Raw genomic sequence first — 20,639 nt, forward strand, 5'->3', positions numbered from 1 at the left:
CCGTTCGCCGAATAAGATTCTGCCCATCTCTGAGGAAGACCCAATCCAATGACCTAAGAGTCGGTTCGGGAACCAGCACATATCGAGAGGGACATGCGTGCTCGCCGGACATCGAGCGAGCGCGTAATCTCTTCTAACGTACCGAACCAAAAAGATTTCGTCTGGCGTGACGGGAACGAGGGTCCGAACGTGTCCTGCACCCTCGTACGGTTAGAGATAAAGGGATAGAGAGTGTGAGAGAGGCAGAGACAAGCGCAACAGTCTAAAGGGACGCCTCGTTCCGTACGCCAAAGCAATTATTCGCTATCTACTAATCGAAACCTCTTTTTTAATTTACGGCTAAAAATGACCCTACCGGAGTTTGCCAAGTGCCAAATACGAGCGACAAGGAAAATCGTTCGACAATCGGTCAACGATCCATGCGTCCAAAATTCTCTCTCGGCTCTTGTTCACCGACGGCGAGCAGTCGACGCCTCCTCCAATCTTGCTACGCGAAATTTAATCGGCTTTCTCCAACCGTCCGCCATCCGTCATGGGATTGACGTTTCTCGACGAAACTCGTTGCCCCCTTAATTTTTTTCATTTCTTTAGTCCACTCACCCACCCGTCGTGGATATTCCCAAGAAACACACGACCGACGGGGAAACAAGAAGAACACACAGGAGGAGGTTGCTTGTATCATTCTGTTGCGGTTCGTGGAGCGACAGAGCGAACTGCGAGCCCCCTGTTCTTGGAAGATGGTGGCCGATAAATAGGGTACCACCTCCACTTCCCGTACACGCTGTAACCAACGGTGGTTCAGGCGATCGGAGGTCCTCGTCGCGTTTGTCGCGTGACGACGACGACGACGACGACGACGATCGATCGGAAATTGGCAATTGGCAGTTGGTGACAAGTGTTCGTTTTTTTTTTTTTTTTGTTGTTGTAGGTTGTTTTGTTTTCGTTCTCATTTTTAACGTAGCATTGGCAAACTCTGGGGTCGGCACGGCGACAATCTCCGCTCGCGGACGTACGAGCGGGTCGATCCCTTGGCCTAGTCGCCGAAACGGCTGCAGGCCTTCTTCCATTTGCACTGTGTGCACCAAAGGTCCCGATGCTCCATACCGTAGACCTTGCGGCACTTCTTCGTCTCGCCGCGTATTCGACGCGGCGAGGACGGCATCTTGCCCGTGGACACCGTCAGCAGGCCCATGTTCTGTTGGTACGCCTGGAACGGCCGGGGCGACAGCTTTATGTGTTTGATAGGTGTGCCCTGTTCAACAGATAGAGTAGGCTGGATTAATAGAACAAACCCTTTCGAGGCATTGCACGCTGAATTTAAATAAAGAGTCGTAGAAGTTGAGTAAAGATCTACACCTTGAAGAGGGATTAAATTCAAATAGAAAGTAAAGAAAAGAACTCTGCTATAGCAGCCAGTAGGATAGCACGTTTAACGCTAGTAGCTAAACTATTTAATATTGCACAAGGTCAAGCATGGATCAAAGATTTGTTTACTATCCATCTACGAAGCTCGTTTAAAATCAGTGTTCAACACTTGACACGACGCTCTCGTTAGGTGCTACAAGGAGAAAGAAGTATCAGTCTTCGCGATGTCTACATTTTACCGAAACAATGCGCTATCAAGCACTCTCGTGTAATGGTTACAATACCAGAGTACAACTGACCCCAAAGAAAGTTCCCAACAGTGAACGTGTGAGCCCAGAACCGATCTTTCTTTCTCCCAACGATATATCCCGCACGCGTACCGGGGATTGCGAAATAGTGAACGCCGTGTTCCGTTCCCGGATTCCCACCAGCACGTTCTCAGCGTTGTTCGTCGCCGGGGCCGCCTCCAGACGAAGCTGCTTCTGGTACTCCGGATCCTCGTGAGGGGGCCTGGCCATGTCCCGGTGTGACATCGTCGGCGGCGAGCTCATGTGATCCATCGCGACTTCTTGATAGTAGAACTCCTCCTCGTGATCGGACATGTCGTCGCTATCGTTGCCTTTCGATATTTTCGGCCTGCGAAAACCAGAGCGACTATCGGTTAAAATTGGCCAGTTAAGACGCTCGTTTATTTATATAAACACGGTGGAAAGAAATTTTTGGGCCAACCTAACGTAACATACGAAACTGAATTCTCACCGACGCGAATTTATCTTATCGAGACGGTTCAAGGTTAATCGTTCTCGCACGGCCTCGTAACCGGTCACGATATACGTACGCCGGCACGAGGATTTTCACGAGACTTGTTGCGTCTTGCGACTTACCCCAAGTGCGATTGGCGCACGTGCTCCTCGATCAGCGCTACGGTGGTTTTGATCTCCAGACAGCCTTTCCATATGCATTTGAACACCACCGCCGCATTTGGCTGAAACCAGAAAGAAAAACGTGATGGATAGATTCGGATGGTTCGGTGATCATTGATCCGAATCGGGGACAAACGGTCTCAGAGGGTCTGAATGAACGCGATGGACCTCTCGAGTGGAAACTGTCTTTTACAAGACGAAAACGGTGTTTATCTCTTTGAGCTCTTAAAGGGTTTATTCTCTTTCCTGGTTATTATTACTTCAAAATCCCCCTTGTAAGTCGGATTGCTGAAGGTTTTGATCCATGGAGCCCGTTCAAAGGTAGATTAACATTCCAGCCAGTAGATGGCAGATCTCTCCAATGGACGAGGCGGATTTAAAGATTTCTCGCGTGATTACACTTTGTCGTAACTAGACTGCGGATGACTGAAAGTTAAATCGAAGTATTGAATATTCTAAACGCGTGTTATTGTTGATATTTTATATATATATATATATATATATATATATATATATTTTTATTTGTGCCACATAGTTTCATTTGTCATGAATGCATAAACATCTACAGTCTAGTCGTGACGTTTAAAGCTATGATTCTGAGACTTTCACGTTTAACCCTTCGTGTAAACTACGAGGACCAGAGTCACGAAACTCTCAGACATGTTTCAAATATTAATTAGAGCAACAGGGAGTGACACGAATCTACGAGATGGACTCAATATCAGTGTAAACAATCGAAATACCCCTTAAGAGGGTTTACTTCTGTGCGAAATAAGTCGATGCAGTCTGTTGCGCGCGCCAGACGAGTCGTAAAGCGTTAAAAGCACGATCGCGGCGACCGCGTGGTCTGAGAGTGTCGTATCGTTCCTGGATCAATAACACGTGATCGTGCCACCAGCGACCAGTGCCAGCCGATATAAACAAAGAAACGTGCGCGCAGCGAGCACGCTGGCTGCCGCGCATCGATTTTCCCTCGCGCAGCGGACCAACACGACTAGAGCGTACGATTCACGCTACGCCGCGTTAACCGACGGACCATAAGATCCCATCAAAGGACAGCTAAAATATTAGTCAAAAAAATTCGTAAATCTGCCAGCCGAATCAAACATTTTTTCTCTCTCCTAAAACGTTTTTCACTTTTCCCTTCGAGTCGTTGCGTTCGAAGAATGCGAGCGTTGAAAGGCTAGCATCCGTTTATTCGCAATCGCACCGAAAGTGCCTCCTATTCTATTTGTCTACAACTCTACACCGAGTCGTTATAGATCCAAACGAAACGTTTCAAGTACGAGAATAAAAGTTCTTTTATAGTACGCGTAAACTTTTGTATCAGCATGGCTCGAACATCCAGCCAGGGCGGATAACAATGTAATAAGACGCTGAAGTGACAAATTAACGATACGCAACCTCGACAATGCACCTCGGGGCTTGAATCGACTAGCGATAAGAGAACGTGGTCTCAGCTCTACGAAAGTAACCTCTCAAGGACTCTCCCGGCTCTTGTATGCCACGGGGTACACGTGTAAGGAAAGCCTAAACAATAAAATTATTGTCGTCGTAAATTGTCCCCTGTAACAAGCCGCAGGTACACAATGGATGCGCGCAGATGCAATTGAGATGAAATAACTTCTTCGCTAATCCGCAAGTAAAATATATGACGTAAGATATTATCGCTGCGAAGAACATCGTAGAACTGGTAGCGGCGAGCGGAAGATTAACTGATAGCAACATTGTTCACGCTGCCACTGACGTTACAGTAACGCATCATTGAACACACAGCCAGATTTTTTTGTCTGATAACCGTTGCTCTACCTGTGTAATCATATTTTATGAATGTTCTTTCGTTTACATGTTGATTTAAAATTGTACAACATTATGTGATTAACAACGATTAGCCTGGACCGTTGGTTAAACGAGCTTACAATATAATACGAAAAATTTGATAACGATATGAGATAAAATTCAAAACCTGTGCGTTTATCATTTTGTTTATGAAAAGAGTTGTCGGACGAAAAGTTGTTTGCTTCTTTCAAGGACCTTTCTGCTCGTGACATCACCTCTGAAACGGTACACGCGGGCAGCGGCGTGCACAGCGTAGCATAGGCATTGCCGAGGTCACAGACCTTCTATGCCGGTTGGCAGGCAATATGCTCTCCCTTTGCTTTGCCTTGCCCGTTGCTTTTGCCTCGTACCGAAGAAGTCAGCGCGGCGACCCTTTCCCCTTTTGCGCAGCGACTTTCAGTCACATTCGGTTACGTGCGTTAATAATCGTAGAGATATTGCGCGTGCCCGTTCAACGCATCGCCTACCCGCATAAACGTGCAAACTTTCTAAAATGCCCGATCGATTGGGTCGAGCAATCTCTTTAAAAGGGAAACTAGAAATTTTATGAAAATGGGTTCTCGAACCTACGATTCTTATTACGAGCAAGTGGCCGAACGAATGAATGAACGAACGAGTCGATCTTTAAAATTTCTTAAAGCATGTGACAATTCAGCTCATTGTGACGAGTCAATCGCCATTTAATATTATCTAATTTCAACAAAGGTATTTCAATAAAGGTATCGACATTATTCGCATCTACAACTGCAGCTATTCATTAAAAGAACAATGGTTTTCCGATCTATTCAGCATTCGGAAAGAAATGAAACATCGAGTCGAAGTTTCGGTCGAATCATAGATGAGCGAGTACGCCATTGTGCCCATCTGTTGTGTTAACAGGTTGCATCGAGCGCGGTACAACGCCAACCGATGTAATTGGTCACGGTCCGTTCCATTGGCAAGATTCTAAAAAAGGAACACATCGCGACCAGAAGAAAGAGAGATGTAAATCTTCTCAAGGAGAGGACGATCTCGTGCGGTCTCTCCTCTCTCGAGCCAACAGGGATGAGTAAGCAAGCGGACAGGGTTGCCGAGTGCTAGTCGTCCGTGGGTGCATCGTGCGCGATGCACTCCGATGTTGCCGGTAGTATAGATAGCTAGATGGGGATGCACGCGCGTGCACTCCGATCGGAGGACGTCGGCCATCTACCCTAGCACCAGGCTCGTTTACGAGACCACTCTATATAGCACGTTTCACGACACGATGTTCGATGTAAGCAGTGCCTGTCGCGTGATTAAAATTTCATTGGTCTCCTACGTCCACTCTACGCTTGGCTATAGCCGTACGAAAGATTTACAAAAGGGACTTTTAAAGATAAAATAGAATAATTCGAAGATACAGTTCTAAGATGGTTCGTTGTTTACTTACAAACATAAACTAGTGTAGATTCTATTGTATACGAGAAGCAAGCCTATCGCTAATGCATCTCGGCCGCGCTCACGTGGTTTTGTTTGGGTGCACTTGATCGTTCCATGGAACGTCCTATACATCTCCCTTCCCTCCATGCTTTCCATCGTACAGAAGAGAGCGTGCACGCCCTCTGGAATCTATCTCGGATTGCAACGAAGTCACGCGTGTTGCGTACGTTTCGGGTGCAGTCCTCGAATAGCTTTTAATTAGACCGTGCATGCGATGATCCGCGTTCGAGAACTGACCCGTTCTCTACGAATGGAAATTCCAAGCAAGGTCTCTCTTCGCGATGCTTGTCCGCTTCGCTTGCATTCGCTACCGTGCACGCCCCGCGCCGCAGGACGTTGCTGGCACCCGAGCGGGATAGCAGCGAATCGAGCATTTACCGTTGAGGTGAACGTAACGAGTGCGACGAGACACGGACACGGACTCGAAAATCGATCCCAAACTATGTACTCGCAGCACCGCAGCCACTTGCTTTCCACGCGGCTCTCGCTTTCTCCTCGCGTCACTCGTCGCGCTCGTTTCCTCGGAAACAACTGTCGCGACTTCTTTTTCGATCTTTCGCGCACGCGCCATCTTGCTTCCATTACTCCCCGTCGTGTCTTTAACCCTTTTCGATCTGATGGTAACTTATGCGCGCATTACATCTCGAAGTCGATAATTTGCCGCTAGCTGTTTTATCCGTAGGGACAAACTCGTTTTAAGTAGGGAACAACTAAGCAAACGGTGTAATGATATTGTCGAGAGAAGTGAAGTTTAGTTAACATTTTACCGACTGGCAATCGGCTTTTTTCCACGATAACCAATACCTTGTTATCTATTCCGATGTAGCACTGTACGCTTCCATCGTTATATAAATTATGAAATATTGTATAATACCAGTGTTACGAAAATAAGGAATATCATTAAATTTAATTATATGCCCAACTGCGGTTCGTAAAGTACTAAGTAAAATTTTGTAGATAATTTTCCAATCGAATAAACAAATAGATCGCTCCATGGTATTTGTCAAATATTACTCGAATCCACGTTAATATAGATACCATTTTCGAATCTAAGCGGCGGGGTATGTGACTCTAACCTCGATTTAATGGGAAAAATATGTCGCCGTGTATCGTACACAGTGTCGCGTTAACGCTACCACTCTTCCCGTATTCCGTGGCCGTAGCGTCGTTTACCGTCCATCCCGACGTATATCTGCATACGTTCCTTGACGTCACGCTAATTCGATGTCAATTCCCATTTTGGGATCGCGTCGTCACTGTACACGCCGATAGCTTTCATGAGCGTCGGATGTATCGGCCGCGCAGGAACGAAGGAGGTGGTGAAGAGAGGATCGGGCACGGAGGAGGCGAACAAGCGAAGAAAGAAAGAGAGAGGACTCGCTTGGAAGAAGTGGGGAGGCGAGGGTAACGCCCGGGAAACCAAAACAAACCAGGCTTCTGTGTGTTGGCGCGTCGATCCGTGGCGTGTGGTGAGGGTCGGACGTTGACCCTCCTGAACACACGAATGCTTTACGCACGAACACGAGGTATACGGGGTGGCGAGTGAAAAATCCATGGGTTTGTTATGGGGGGTAATATCTCGCGGCGAAGCCATGCGCGCCACGGGAAGATTAGAAAGTTTTAGGACAACGGCACCACGGAACGATAACGTACGGTAATGGGCGTCCTCGTAAAGCAACGAAATGACGCATCAAAAAAACCCCTTAACGATCTACATGGATCTTTGTTACTTTGCTTTTTGTCGCGTGCGTTTTATTTTCGAAACTTTCAGGAAGCAAACTGGTCGAACGAATTCCTCTGCGTCGTTTTGCGCCTCGATGTTGCTACTCCAAGCGTCGCGCTCGAGGAAGCAGGCTCGAATTAAGGTGCGGGCTTTAGAGGCCAAAGGGCCTCGCTTGGCAGAAAATATTTTTATTTTCGGTGCCGTTAGTCTCGTAAAGGCAACTTTAATTTTTAGTAATTATCTCTTGTAGCGAAATACTGGGCGTTGAATACAAACAGGATTTCTAATATTTCAGAATTACTACATAAACGTTTGTATCGTACACGAAATATGTACACGTGTAATTACATCAAATGTAACCGAATTGTTGTAATCTGGATTACACAAGAACGAATACTAATTAGAAATAAAGATAAAGTTTTAGAATAAAATATGTTTTCCTTTGAAAATATTACAGAGCCCAGTATCCGCAGGTGTTTATAAAAATCTTAACCCGGGGCTGGCAAGGAGCACCATTATTTAAAAAACAGCATTTAGAACATCGTCGCGATAATACGCGGCGGTAAGTGTTGCCGTGAATTCTAGCATTGTTCAGGGGCCGTTAATGCGTAGAAATTGAAGCGGTGAAAAATGTAGGGGCACAGAAACATGCTGGAACGCACGATTCGGCGCAATTTCCAAGCGAGAACGGGGGTCGACGACACGGGGAACAGAGAAAGAGAATCGTTTCAAAGCATACGAGAGGAGGGAGGCGAAGCATTGAACATCCGTGAGTCACGAAGAAACTGCGCCAGGATATTCGACCGTTTTCAATTTATCGAACGTCACTCGAGAAACTACGCTAAACAGATGAAGACACTCGAGGAGGAGACAAAAAATATGCAGGAATGCGTTCTTACCCAATTAACAGCATTTTCTACCACTCGTCGAGAGTTGTCCTTGATTCAAAGAATATGCGATGAATCTCGATTTACCGGCTTGATCGCCGCCATTATGAAGGTCAGCGCCACCACCGACATTGTTGTAAAACGACAGTTGCTTGGTCCGAGAGAGGAACAGAGACTGATGCGGAGGGAGAAGAAGGACCGAACGACGACTCAAGAGCAAGGCGCACGAGAGGGAAGAGAGTCGCGCATGCGCGATAGCGTTGTTTACGTCGAGCGACTTTAGCGGCGTGCACATGAAACGACAGAGGACGCTAGTTCACCGAGCCAGCGTCAAACAGACCGTTCTCAACGAAATTCCATCGTTGCATTTAAAATAGGAACCAACAGAATTATATTCGAATAATAGAAAACCAAGATAAATATGAAGATGCGATAGAATAGTATAATTATGTTTGATAGGCATGCGATGTATACATGCATTAAATGAAATACATGTTACTCTGTTTATAAAACTTTCGTTTAAATCTAAATTCTTGCAATCATATGCATTTATATTGCAATTCTATGGCAGCTGTTTCGCACAACACTATCCTACGTGCAAGCCTGAGAAAGACCTAAGGTTTATTCCTAAAATAAAATAAATGTGGTCAATTGAAACGTGATACATTTCGTACGAATGTGTCGTCGGTTCTAGTCAACCAAACGGGCCAGCATAGACTAGATAATGAGCGCGAAATGCAAGAGATAGTATAAAGGCGCGAGCACAAGACGCATATTACCGGTCATTCGCTTCCCTAGGTTTATCATCTTATCGTTGACTTTGACTTTGACTCGACGTACATTCCACCGGCAGTAAAAACCGACCGGTTACCTTGTCCGTTCTTCCGCGATAAAAAAAACCAGGCTCGTATACGGGGTGTATCGTTGTAACCGAGTCCAATTTCAGGGGTGAATTTGGCGTACGATTATCATTGAAGATAAATCGCAGAAATTTCTGTAAATCGGAATCAAGGTGAAATGGGACTCGTGAACTTTTTTAATTACTTTTGTGCGTTGAATCGCAGCCTGTCTTTATACTTGCTAACGATGGAACATTGTTTGTTCTTGTGTGATTTCTTTTCCCTCCGCAAATTCGAGAAGAACACACGAGCCTGATTGATAGTAGCCGATATTACTTTAGCTTTAGTAGCGGTACATCCGTACATACGTTCTTTTTTCACACGTGCATGAGAAACGACGTGCGTTAGCATAAGTGATTCCACTTTCAAACTGGGATTAATTATGCTCCTAATTATCCTAATTTAATGCGTGGTCGCACTTTCATCGCGTTTCTCGGGTTACATGGTCGAGTGAGAGGCGAAGAATACCTCGTTGCCGCACAACAATCGAAATTGTTTTCTTCGACTTCGATGCGCTGCTAAAAATAATTACAAGAGCATCCACTAGAACGATATTATCGCTCTGTGTGATATCCATTGCGATAAAAAACAGAAGCCAGACATGCGATAACCGTAGGCAATTAAATACGATTAAAAATATTATTTTTGGGTTTAAAAATATTGTACCTAACACGTTTGTCCTCCATTTTACCCGCTACTTTTTCAATTGAGAACAATTGATAGCGTTAATCACTTTACAAAGAATTATACGTTCGTTGACCTACTCGCGTGCTTTGACTCCTGTAAGTCCACTTTGGTTTTAGTCCAATATTTGTGCAATATCAAGTGCAACGAAGTCGTGGCTAAGTAAACTGTCCATTGCTTCATATTACACCAACTAATAATGCCCCATACGATACCGGCGACTATACCTCAACACCCACATCCTGAGGTTAGGTACTGTCAACAGCTGCGCGTTGCTACATACTTGTTTTTATACTCGCGTACTTGTACGTTTGCGCAATAAAGACATTCAATAATAAAAAGAAAAGGATATATATTTTACTTGCAACATTCACAGTAGATATGGCATGTACGTGATTTATATAAGTTAATCAAGATAGAAAGATTATTTCGGAAAACCTTTCGACCCACAATAACAATTTCAAGTAATAAGATTCATTAATCGATATCTTGGTCTTTATGTTCGATAGGTTATTATCTAAATAAATTCGGAAATATTCCTTACTTGTTGTCTACAATTTATTCCAAAGAAATTCCACTACTTCTAATAATAATAATTGGATACCAATTGTCCCGTCATCGTGGCCACATTCCATCCAATTACGCAGTGGTGTCAAGCGTTGAACCCGATTTTTACCAAGGAGAAACCAACACCCGAAACTGGTATTACCGTTACCAGTAGGAAACGCGGAGTTTTCGGTGACGAGTCGCGCACAGTAATTCATTTTTAATTGCCGCGATGCGAAACAACGGACAAGATGCGTGACTCGTCAACGTCCGTTAGGCTTCTCCACGGTGACGTATGAAAATTGTCGTGCCTTCCACGATACGCGGCGTGAAATGTAGTCGACCGGCATGAATGCATTACGCTTTTAAGGTGGTTATCGCAGCCGGACAAGCGACGAGTCGTTACCGTTCACTGATTTGCAAAAGCGAGGCGATCGTTCGCCGCGGTATCGAATAAGGACGCTTTTTCAAGGCCAGCCACCGGTTGCGCAAAACTGAGAAATATTTATTCGAGCTCTTATCTGGAGGCTCACTTGTTATTGCCAAACTGGACGGGAACGTTCGTCGTCTGTGGCTGCTATCGGACGAGGAAGGTTCAACATCCAATCTAAGGTCGCGACGCTCGGTTCGACGACTGAAAATTTCGTCGATGTCGCTAGGTTGCGAAACGAACCCTACTGTTTTTATTTTCGATTGAAAATAATCTTGCGGAGCTTTCGATTAAATTCGTTAGAAATTCTACGGAGGAAAGGTTAGATAGAATTGTTTCGGAAATTTGTAGTTCAGGCCGATATTGGTGTATCGTATTGAGACACTGCACGATTCTTGGAACTCCGCGCGAAAAAAAGAGACGTTTGGATTCGCGCCCACGCGATAAACGAAAGGAAAGCATTTGGAAAAATAAAATTCGGCTGGCCGCGTTGGACGTCCGTCTGCTACGACCTGTTTACACAATGGCACGTGTGAACTTGTCTGTGTGTATTTTTGAAACCTTGCCGTGGATCGCACGTGAATGCAAGTTTAGTCTACCGATTACAACGATCCCGTCTGCGAAATGTTCTAGAGAACTCTAGAACTCTGTACGATCTCAGATGCAACTTTAAAAAGACTGTAAAAGCTCTAGAAATAACTCTGGAACTGATTATTGGGAACATTTTGGAGCAAGCTCCGAGTAACTCTAGGAAGAACTTTGGAGCACTGTGGACTCGGTCGGAAAGCAACAGCGAAGCTAACAAACTTCCATTAGTACGGGAGTTGTTATGGTGCGTGACATTATGCGTGGATCGTTTCTCGAGGTACCGAGAAAGCCAGGAAGGGTTTTTTGGAGGCAGTCGAATCCGGGCCAGCGGTCATTAAAAAGCATGCCAGGCACGGTGACAACGAAATCAAGGTCACTTTCGCAAATTTTAGAGGGAGCGGTCCCAGTCGTGGCACAGGCAACCAATCGGTTGCAGTGCACGGTCGAACAAAGCGAAGAGAAAGGATAGAGTCCGAGGATAACGTTACCCTAGGGCAGGACTACTTTCCAAGTTAATCGCGAAATACCAAACGTTCCTTCTATGAATATATTACCATCGATTGCACGCTGGACCAACGACGGACCTAAAAGCTCATTGAAAAACTGATTTTCTCTTTGATATTTTTCGTCTTCGACCATATCGAATCTTTCTTCCATTATTTCTGACAGCATCCTGTTTATGTTGAATTTCACTAAACTCTCCTTTCGTTGGATTGTCGCCATTTATAATTCCTCATTCCTCGACGAAACTTTTCGATCTTAACGTACGTTCCACGATTAGATGATATATTTGCTCAGGCTAGAAACGTTCCTCGTAGAGTCATCGAATTTTAGAAAGCTGCCCACGGTTCATCAACGGACAACTGTTTCGTGGACACGCTTTTCTACTTCGTCTCGGAATAAATTTCACGCGTGGCCACCAAAAAGTCGTTTTTTTTTTTTATCCTGTATATGTTGTTGAAAAGTCGGTATCGTCCAAGATGGTACAGTTCACGATTAAAAACAGTCTCGAATGATCCACATTCCGTGCTGCTTCAAGTCTCAAGGATGTACGTGTGCCTAAACTTTCTATCGACAACGCCAGCACAAGTAAAAGTGCATCGCCGTGTGCTAATGACTTTCGTTTTCACTGCGCGTCGTAACATCCATTCCTGGACGTGTCATAGACGACGAGCAACGACACTTGGCGTATTTGTCGAGTGGTTTCAATAGGTAATAAAAGACTGGATTCCAAACTTTCTTCCCTTTCCATGTAAACAAGTTCGACATTCAGAAAATCTGAATTATTCAGCAATTTTCCCACTCGCGTCGCCAACATCCGCGCGAGCCAAATTTCCTAGAGACGCGCGACGAATTCCGCGCGACCGTCGATCAGCGATCGAGGATCGAGGATCATAGCGAGCACCATCGAGGCATGCGTCGACGGTTGATCTCGTTCCACTGGTCTCGAGGCCTGGTTTTGAATGCTTAACAACGACAATGCCGCGAATCGAACCTGAAACATCGTTCGACCGCTTTACGTAAGCAGTTTCGACAACACAGCGCGCGATCGCAATCGAGGTAACTTTCTCTCGTATCGATCTCAGGTCGGAAAGTCGCATATCTCCCCGGGTACTTGTTCGTCCGTGAAACGGGCTTATGAAAGAGAAGTACTACTCCTATGAAAGGGGAAAGTACAATCCGAGGCGGCAGAAATGCGTTTTCCCTTTTACGCGCTGCCGCTAGCTTCTGCGAAATTTATCGCCGCTTGTCGCACGATTGCTTTGCATTTCCTGCTCGACACGCGACGACGTGCGACCGTTAGCTGCACCTGCAACGACTCGCAGGAACTACCGGCGGTAACTCTTCGTTTCTCAGCCGGTTACCGAGCGAGACGAGTTAATTCGTCGATTGGACAGGCATCTTCTGCCAGTTGGAACAGCGGTGTTTAGAAATCCGTCAGGCATTGGGAACGATGAAATGACCCGTTTGAACATTTTCTGTGCGATGGCTTGGCGAGTTAATTCGTCGGTTGGTTAATCAAGATACGTTTACACGGAACGATTCCCAAGCGAGGAAAGTTTATCAGGGAAAAGACTTTCTCTACTAGACACTTGTTCGAAACAATGATCTAGTCTAATGGACTCGATCATGGTATAGTGCTGTACGATTCAAAGTGTCGTTTTCAAAAATCTCGTTTACGACACCTTGTGGTTCCCTTCGAGATGACAGTGTCGATGTTCCGAATTCATTGCTTCCTGAGTCATCATCCACGGAATCGCGAGGCTTGGCTTCCTTATATACATATATCGAGATGTAACCGAACGGACCGTAAGTAACGCCTGGAAGCACCTCGCCTAACAGTAGAGTCCCGAGGTAGCCATGAACGATTTCCACGCGATTCCAGCGCAAGAGCTCCCCGCCGTGGCTGTTCTCAGCGTTGGAGGATAGCTCAAGCTGTTTCTTCTACGCGCGGCTGAAGTAACTGTAAACTGGTCCTAAGACAGGCCGCGCCCAGCGAGTTGCTCAACTTCGGTAAGTCGAGGAGAACCGGTGTGTCGGAGACGTGGCAAGGCCGTTGACAGCGAGTCGAGAGATCAATCGTTGTCGCGCTTGGCCAGCGAAATCTCTCGTTGGCTGGTCAGCTGATTCACTGGGACGCGAAACGTGACATATCAGCCGTTGGAAGCGATCAGCTGCGTAAGCAACAAACCGATCGTTTGTCACGGCTGAGTTTTACGTTTCCACTCCGTCGCCTGGCGTTTTCTCTTGGCGATCGTGCACCGCGAACGATTCCATCGTTCCCCTTGGACGGATTATCTTCCTTCGCAGTCGATTCGAATCGTACGGTTCGAATCATAGACTAATCAATTTTAGATTCATCTCGAATCAAGTCAAATCAAATCAAGTTCGAATCGTTTTTATGTTAACGGAGCTTTCTCTAAAAAGGGAAAGGGTTTTAGGGATTTTCGTTAAGGTTTGCGAATGTTTCCGAGGTGATTGTAGCACGGTTCCCTGGAGTCTTCTCTGGATCTCGATTTTCTACTGTAGTCGAAATTAAAAATAAAAAAAAAAATAGCTAGTTCGTGTAATAGAGACTGTACCTTCTCCGGTTGTATAATGAATAAAACACGCGACACATTTCGTTCGAATTTCTGGTAGTCGGAAATTACTACCGAGAAAGTTGTCCGTAAAGTGGACTGCACATTCCGCGATGTTCCCACTCCAGCGGTCGTCTGTTGACAGAATCGCAATGTACACGAAGGCTTCTTTTCAAATAGAACGTAATTGCTGGAATAACTTGGCTCGCGTACACCGACTACTGCCTCGAACACTGTCGTCATCTATCACACGCAAACCACGTGATCACAGTCTCGCAGAAACTTCCGATTACACATAACGGAGGTGCTAACGCATGGTGTGGACAAGGGAGCCACGAGGTAGCGAGGTAACAAGGTGTAGCCATACTAACAGGAACATAAACTACCTAAGACTTCTCGATGCGAATTAACCCACATCTCCGCAGAATTCCGACGAGTTCTTTTCGTTTGTAATTTAACTCTCTGCACTCGGACGTCTCTTCGGAGAATATATCGTAAGTCCAGGCGAACTTTATTAGCGAATACAACAGTCAGTCGAACAGCGAACGACATAAAATAAATAAATAGTATTTCACGCGGGTGAAATCGCGGGGCAGAGCTAAGTTATGTAATACGACACCGAGTGCAAAGGGTTAATAATCCAATAAAATTTTGCCTATCCCTGTGTTAGGCTTGGGAAGCCACGTAGCCACGAGCCTTTGTAGAATGACCAAACGAGCGAGATGACTCTCGCGGGACAGGTGCGAATCAGCTCAGCAGCATGGAAAAGCTTCATCCCCTGACGATCGCAGCGTTAATGAGGCGGATCGATTCCAACGAGCCAAGGCCCTTAAGAGCTTTAATTGTTCGGAGCCGCCTTCGCCATTGGAGGTCAAGGTGGAGTCCACGAACGGTCGATACCGCGCGCCTGCGCTCGTGCGAGTTGCGCTTCAGCGGTGGAAACGCTACTATCGGACCGACTATTCCGCAAGAAGAACGGCCGCGATGGGGACACGAGGTCTTCGTCGTGCTCCCTCGTTATGCTAGATGTGCACTCGACGATTTCACTCTCGACGAATCGATATCGAGACCAGAGGGAGTTTAGCAGGGGATTACAGTAGACGCGAGCCTGAGCATGTTGGTGTTCTTAATTGACGTTGAAAAATATTTGTATAACTTTATCGAAATTCAAGTATTCCATTCGAATTCATTTTCTTTGGCACTAAACTTTTATAATTAATTTGATTGATTCTTCAGTGAAAAGCACTGTCACCCATATATGGATGACGTGGAGATCAACGTGTTAAGAAAATAACTGCATCGACTCCTGTTTCTAATATTCACGAAATACCAATTATACCATTCTATGTTACACAGTGGTCGCGTTAAAAATTCTCAAAAAATTGTCCCGTAATTTCAGAGCGGTTAGAAGAGAGATCGATCTCGTATAGGTCTGGGTTTGTCTAGCGCGTAAAATTCGGCGCGCGTAAAAAAGAGCAGTCACGACCTGGGCCAACTCGTCGCGCATCGCGGTAGAACCGTATCTTATCCCCACTGCGAGCAGATGTTCGGCGACCAACTGAAATTCGCGACCGTGCGGCCTTGACTCCTCTCTCGCCGACAGAAAACGTCTAACGAGGGCCCCCTGCGAAACGGAGACCCATTCTCGGAGGCCTCGTTTGGTAGTCTGGTTGCGTTCACCTGTACCCGTGACACCGTCCATCATACCTTGTCCTCATCGAGTGCTGCGGTTTGCCAATCGAATGATAATTCTCCACCGAAATCCCCCGTTCGAAGGAGACTCCCAACTGGAGAACAAAGTCGATGACTCTATAAGTGTCATTGGCTTGGAATGAAGCTGTGACGCTTAGGGAATATGGTCCTTTAAGATATGTGGCGATTACACCGATAGCTACGGGGTCCTCTTCGTTAATTTTTCTATACGCATCGATGAAAATATACATCGTTTGTACTGGGGCAAAATTGTTTCGCGTTATCTTATCGTTAAAAACATGAAGTAACACGATGTTCTTTCGATTACTATACTCGATCACACTTTCCAAGAAATTATTTTCCATCAACGTACGCGATAACGGTTAAATCGTTCTACGCAGACTAGAATCTTACGAGTCATTATTCTTCGCGAAAGTCGCGAAAAAATTCAGTTCGAAGCTATCCATTACGACGAGTAAACTCTCGCCCGTCCAGTTACAAGACGAGTAATTACGTTCTTTCAAAAAATTAACTTGATTCGTCATCCCATGTTCCGCAAGTCTTGCACAATCGGTTGCATAACGTGCAATTTTAATGCCAGTGAGAAATCGCAAACAGCAAGGGGGAAGACATCTGGTCGAACGTGTTGATGATAATAATCAAGTACGCTACCACTAAGCATTCGCTCGTGTAAGTCGTTTCGCTGGCTCGCGAAGTTGTAACACAATTTTTTTTTACATAAACGTGTTCCCCCGACTTAGTAGTTCAGCGTTGAAACCAACGACCGATGAAAGTTGAATACTCGGTCTTATTCGCGCGTCGTGAAATCGGTGTAATAGAACGTCAACATTTTTTAGGAGAAGGAGGACAAAAATTGTTTACGTTTTAAGCGACGCTTGAGTTTAACATTGGTGGACCCTTCAAGCTTTTCTGGTTTCATTAAAAACAAAAGGAAAAAATGTGAAAATGATGAAAATCGGAGGACAAGTTATTGAACGATACATTCTTCCTGCTCTCTGTTTTTCCACGAGAATTGAATTTGAATTGAACGAGTGCGCAGGTACTCGTCAAAGCCGCCATCGTTGCCTACTCGCGCGCTGCTATATATTCATGGCCATTACATCACACATATCGAAGCCATTTAACGCATTGTCGTACGCTAACCACTTCTGCATCTTTGCTAACCGATATATCGTTGAATGTTTCTCCTTCGTTAACGGATACAAAATTGGCTTCGTCGAAACGGCAACGTTCTAACGATCAGAAGAAACTTGGATATTCTAAAAAGACTAGGCACTCGCTCGAGTACGTTAAATAAACCGAGTGTCCATTTGCGATGAAACTTGCCCGATTTAAATTCTTTTTTTCTATTATCATTACTTAATATTTTAATACTTTCCTAATTTCTCCATAGATGAAGTTGCAATGTTCCTTCGCGATAAAAAAAAATGTATGAGAAAATCTATTCTAAAGAAGCGACTCTCGGTACGTCTCCTGCAACCATGACCCTTCTCAAAGAAGAAGACCTCGCCTCCGCGAAATACGAATTCCTCTTAATCGATTAAACGCCGTCTCAAAGTCGAAGCCTGCCTCTGCTCGCTATCTGAGAGACTGAATCGCATGGGCAAACGTTTCTACCACGGTTGAATACTTATGGGGACAACGGTAATTGCTCTGGACGCGAGGAAACTCGGTTTTAAGTGGTATAGACCAGCGGATGATCAGCCCTCCGCGGCCGAACGAAACGTTCGTGCGATCAATCACCGATGAGGCAACGCGTCGGGTTTCTCGCGCTGGAGTCAGCCCCGAGACAACGTGGACGTCAAATTGAAATGAATTACAGGCTGTGGAAAATAACGTCACGGGCAAGGAGCAGCTCGCGTTCCTTCCGGGCAAATACTAGTTTCGCAATGGCCGATCTCGACCACGGGCCGCTTCTCGCTCATTAGTCGCGGCGTCAAACCTTACAAGGTCGGTGTGGCTAGTTTCCCAAGGAGATGCTTAATGAATATACATCTCCCGGCCTTCCGAAGAACTTGCACGCATTGTCTCTCGATGTTTGCATTCTGTGGCTGGTTGGCAACGATCACTTGGCAACGACAAATCGAGAGATTCGCGATCGATTCCGCGCGAGTCCTGAACCGAGGTACTATTTATAGGAAGCTACGGATGATTTTATATGGACTCGGCGATTCGGGAAACCACAACCATTTCTCGTGGAAAACTTTAGCAGGTCTGTGGTATTTAGGGATTTCGAGAAACTCGTTGAATTTCTGTCTCCCTCGGACATTCTTTTTTTTAAGTTTAAATGTATGAAAGTATTTGGGGATATCTACTATTTTTCGATTTCATAATTACACGACTCTTCATACGTGACTCTCTGTGTCTGGTGTGAAAGTTCACTTAAATCTCAATGAAACCAACAAAACGAGCTCGTATCACGTTTTCTGAAATGAATATTTATAGCTACAAATGCAATTCTTCTGCGCCGTTAGCTCGCCTTTTGAATACTCGTCACGTTACACATCGATTCGATTGAAGAATCTCATTTTCAGCTATAAATATTCATTTAAAAACAAAAAAAAAAAGCAAAAAAAAAAACAAAGTGATTTAACTTCTATGTTCCTCTCATCAAATCCATTCATCAGTCGTCAGTGTTTTATTTATCCGCTCTCAGAAGGAGCTAGTAAAACTATCTTTCATGTATTTTAATAAAAACAATTCCTGGATTTCGAGGAACTTAAACGATTTCGTTAATATAATTTCTTGTCAGAAAAATAAATGACTAAAAATTGTTTGTTTCATTCATTTAAGATGATCGCGCAAACCAGAGCCTTCTTAAACATATCTTGGAAACATGTTTGCGTTCGCAGAAACACTAATGGCCACGATTCTGTTTATTTTTCTCCTCGGTGGAAATAATAACAGACTTGAAAAATTAATTCGAGGAATACCGTGATTGTTTTTCACGCGTAAATCGCGTGTTAGTAATCCATCAAGTTCCGCGGGGTTGTACGAGAAACGAGACATCCTTTTAAGCGAGAATGTCGCTGTTGTGACCAAATTCATCCGATATTTTACTCTACTATTCCGCTAATCTATTTCTGAACGGGGCATTCGATGTGTTGCAACCGCGTGAAATGTCGCATTGACGTCGAAAATCTCGAAACAGTTCTCGCTTCGATAGTTGGATTGAAACAAAGTTTTAATTATAGATCCATCGATCGTTGCATTCGATCATTGGCATCGTATATAAGTCGAGATGACATCACGTTATTAGTAATATTATTATTAGACGAAATGGTCTGGCGAAACCTAAACAAAAAATCTCTTCCGCTGATTATGGCGAACAGGAACGATGCTCGAGAATATAGTGCGCCAAAGTAATTTGAATGATGCTTAGGAACGCTATGCGGCACCCTCTACGTGATTCGATTCTCAAACGATGATCGAATAGCGCGATAGAGAGACTATGGCTTTATCGTACCTCGAAAGTATCAAAACAAAGAAGATGGAAAAGGTTTCCTACGTCTGTAGCGTCAGTGTCATGGCCACCGATTTATGTCATGCCTATCATGCACGTGTGTCGGCAATGGAATCGTTTCACGCGTAACTCGATAAATTGACAGCGCACCGTTAGATGCAGAGTCGATTCAAAGAATCTCTGGTTACACATTTTATATAAACACGCATGCGTTATGTATTATGTATCTTTATCTAAACCTAACCCAACGCGTTCTTCCTAGTCGTATCGAGAGTAATTGATTTAATTACGAGGTTGCGTAACCATTGAAATACCGTATTCTGCTGAATTAATTAGAGAATAGACGCGCGGTTTATAAAAGAAAAGAAATCACCGACTGAATCGACATCGCGTAAACAATACGTTATTTAACTCCTAAGTAAACGCAACGCGGAAAAAGTTACGTCGTCATAGATTCCGATTGTTTCTAAAGAATTTCTGTATTAGCGGTGACACAATCCACGACCATTCCGGTGAATGAAGCGTTTAATTTAACGAGATGGCTTCATTATTAACCACGCGACAATTTTAAAGCACTCCTACCCGATCAATTATCGACGATTATACAGCTAATATTCGTTTCCAGATTACTCCGAAGTAAACTTCGCGAGAAAAAAAAAAAAAAAAAAAACCCGCACAATTTGAATATGTAATTCTACGCTCGGCAAATTGTAAGTTCGACAATTTCCAGGGAGTTTCGTAATAGCAAATTTTGTGGAACAGTCGCCGTGACGAGGAAAGGTAAGAAGGAGGAATTAGAACGCATAATTGCACACCGCGCATCGGGGCTGATCCTCGTCGGCGTTGTTGCTGGGCGCACGGAAATACGTACGACAGACATTACGGTGAACGTCAAGTTTACGCAATGTTATTACGTAAGACAGACGGACGTGTCACAATACGACCCGACGTCCCAGAGCTCGAGACGTACGCGTATGTATGTACGTCGTTGGCAATGAATCGAGACATCCGCATCCGCGTCTGACGATTAACACCCGCTGA

General features: G+C 44.8%; 1 protein-coding gene and 1 long non-coding RNA gene across 2 annotated transcripts in view; one reads left to right on the forward strand and one right to left on the reverse strand.

Moving 5' to 3' along the window:
• Positions 1-929: 929 nt before the first annotated feature.
• LOC128891956 (zinc finger protein 395) overlaps positions 930-20,639 on the reverse strand; it is an 80,576-nt gene continuing 60,866 nt past the window's right edge. The window contains exons 6-8 of the mRNA XM_054151955.1: positions 2,250-2,350; positions 1,746-2,001; positions 930-1,252 (exon numbers count right to left, since the gene is read on the reverse strand). Of these exons, the coding sequence (XP_054007930.1) occupies positions 1,034-1,252; positions 1,746-2,001; positions 2,250-2,350 (576 nt within the window). The 3' untranslated portion in view covers positions 930-1,033. The remainder of the gene's footprint in view (positions 1,253-1,745; positions 2,002-2,249; positions 2,351-20,639) is intronic.
• LOC128891959 (uncharacterized) lies at positions 17,492-19,817 on the forward strand. The gene is made up of 2 exons (XR_008460982.1): positions 17,492-18,347; positions 18,929-19,817. It is a non-coding gene; the product is annotated as an uncharacterized LOC128891959 (long non-coding RNA).

Source organism: Hylaeus anthracinus, unplaced genomic scaffold (genome assembly GCF_026225885.1).
Source record: "Hylaeus anthracinus isolate JK02 unplaced genomic scaffold, UHH_iyHylAnth1.0_haploid 12002, whole genome shotgun sequence".
Classification (NCBI taxonomy): domain Eukaryota; kingdom Metazoa; phylum Arthropoda; class Insecta; order Hymenoptera; family Colletidae; genus Hylaeus; species Hylaeus anthracinus.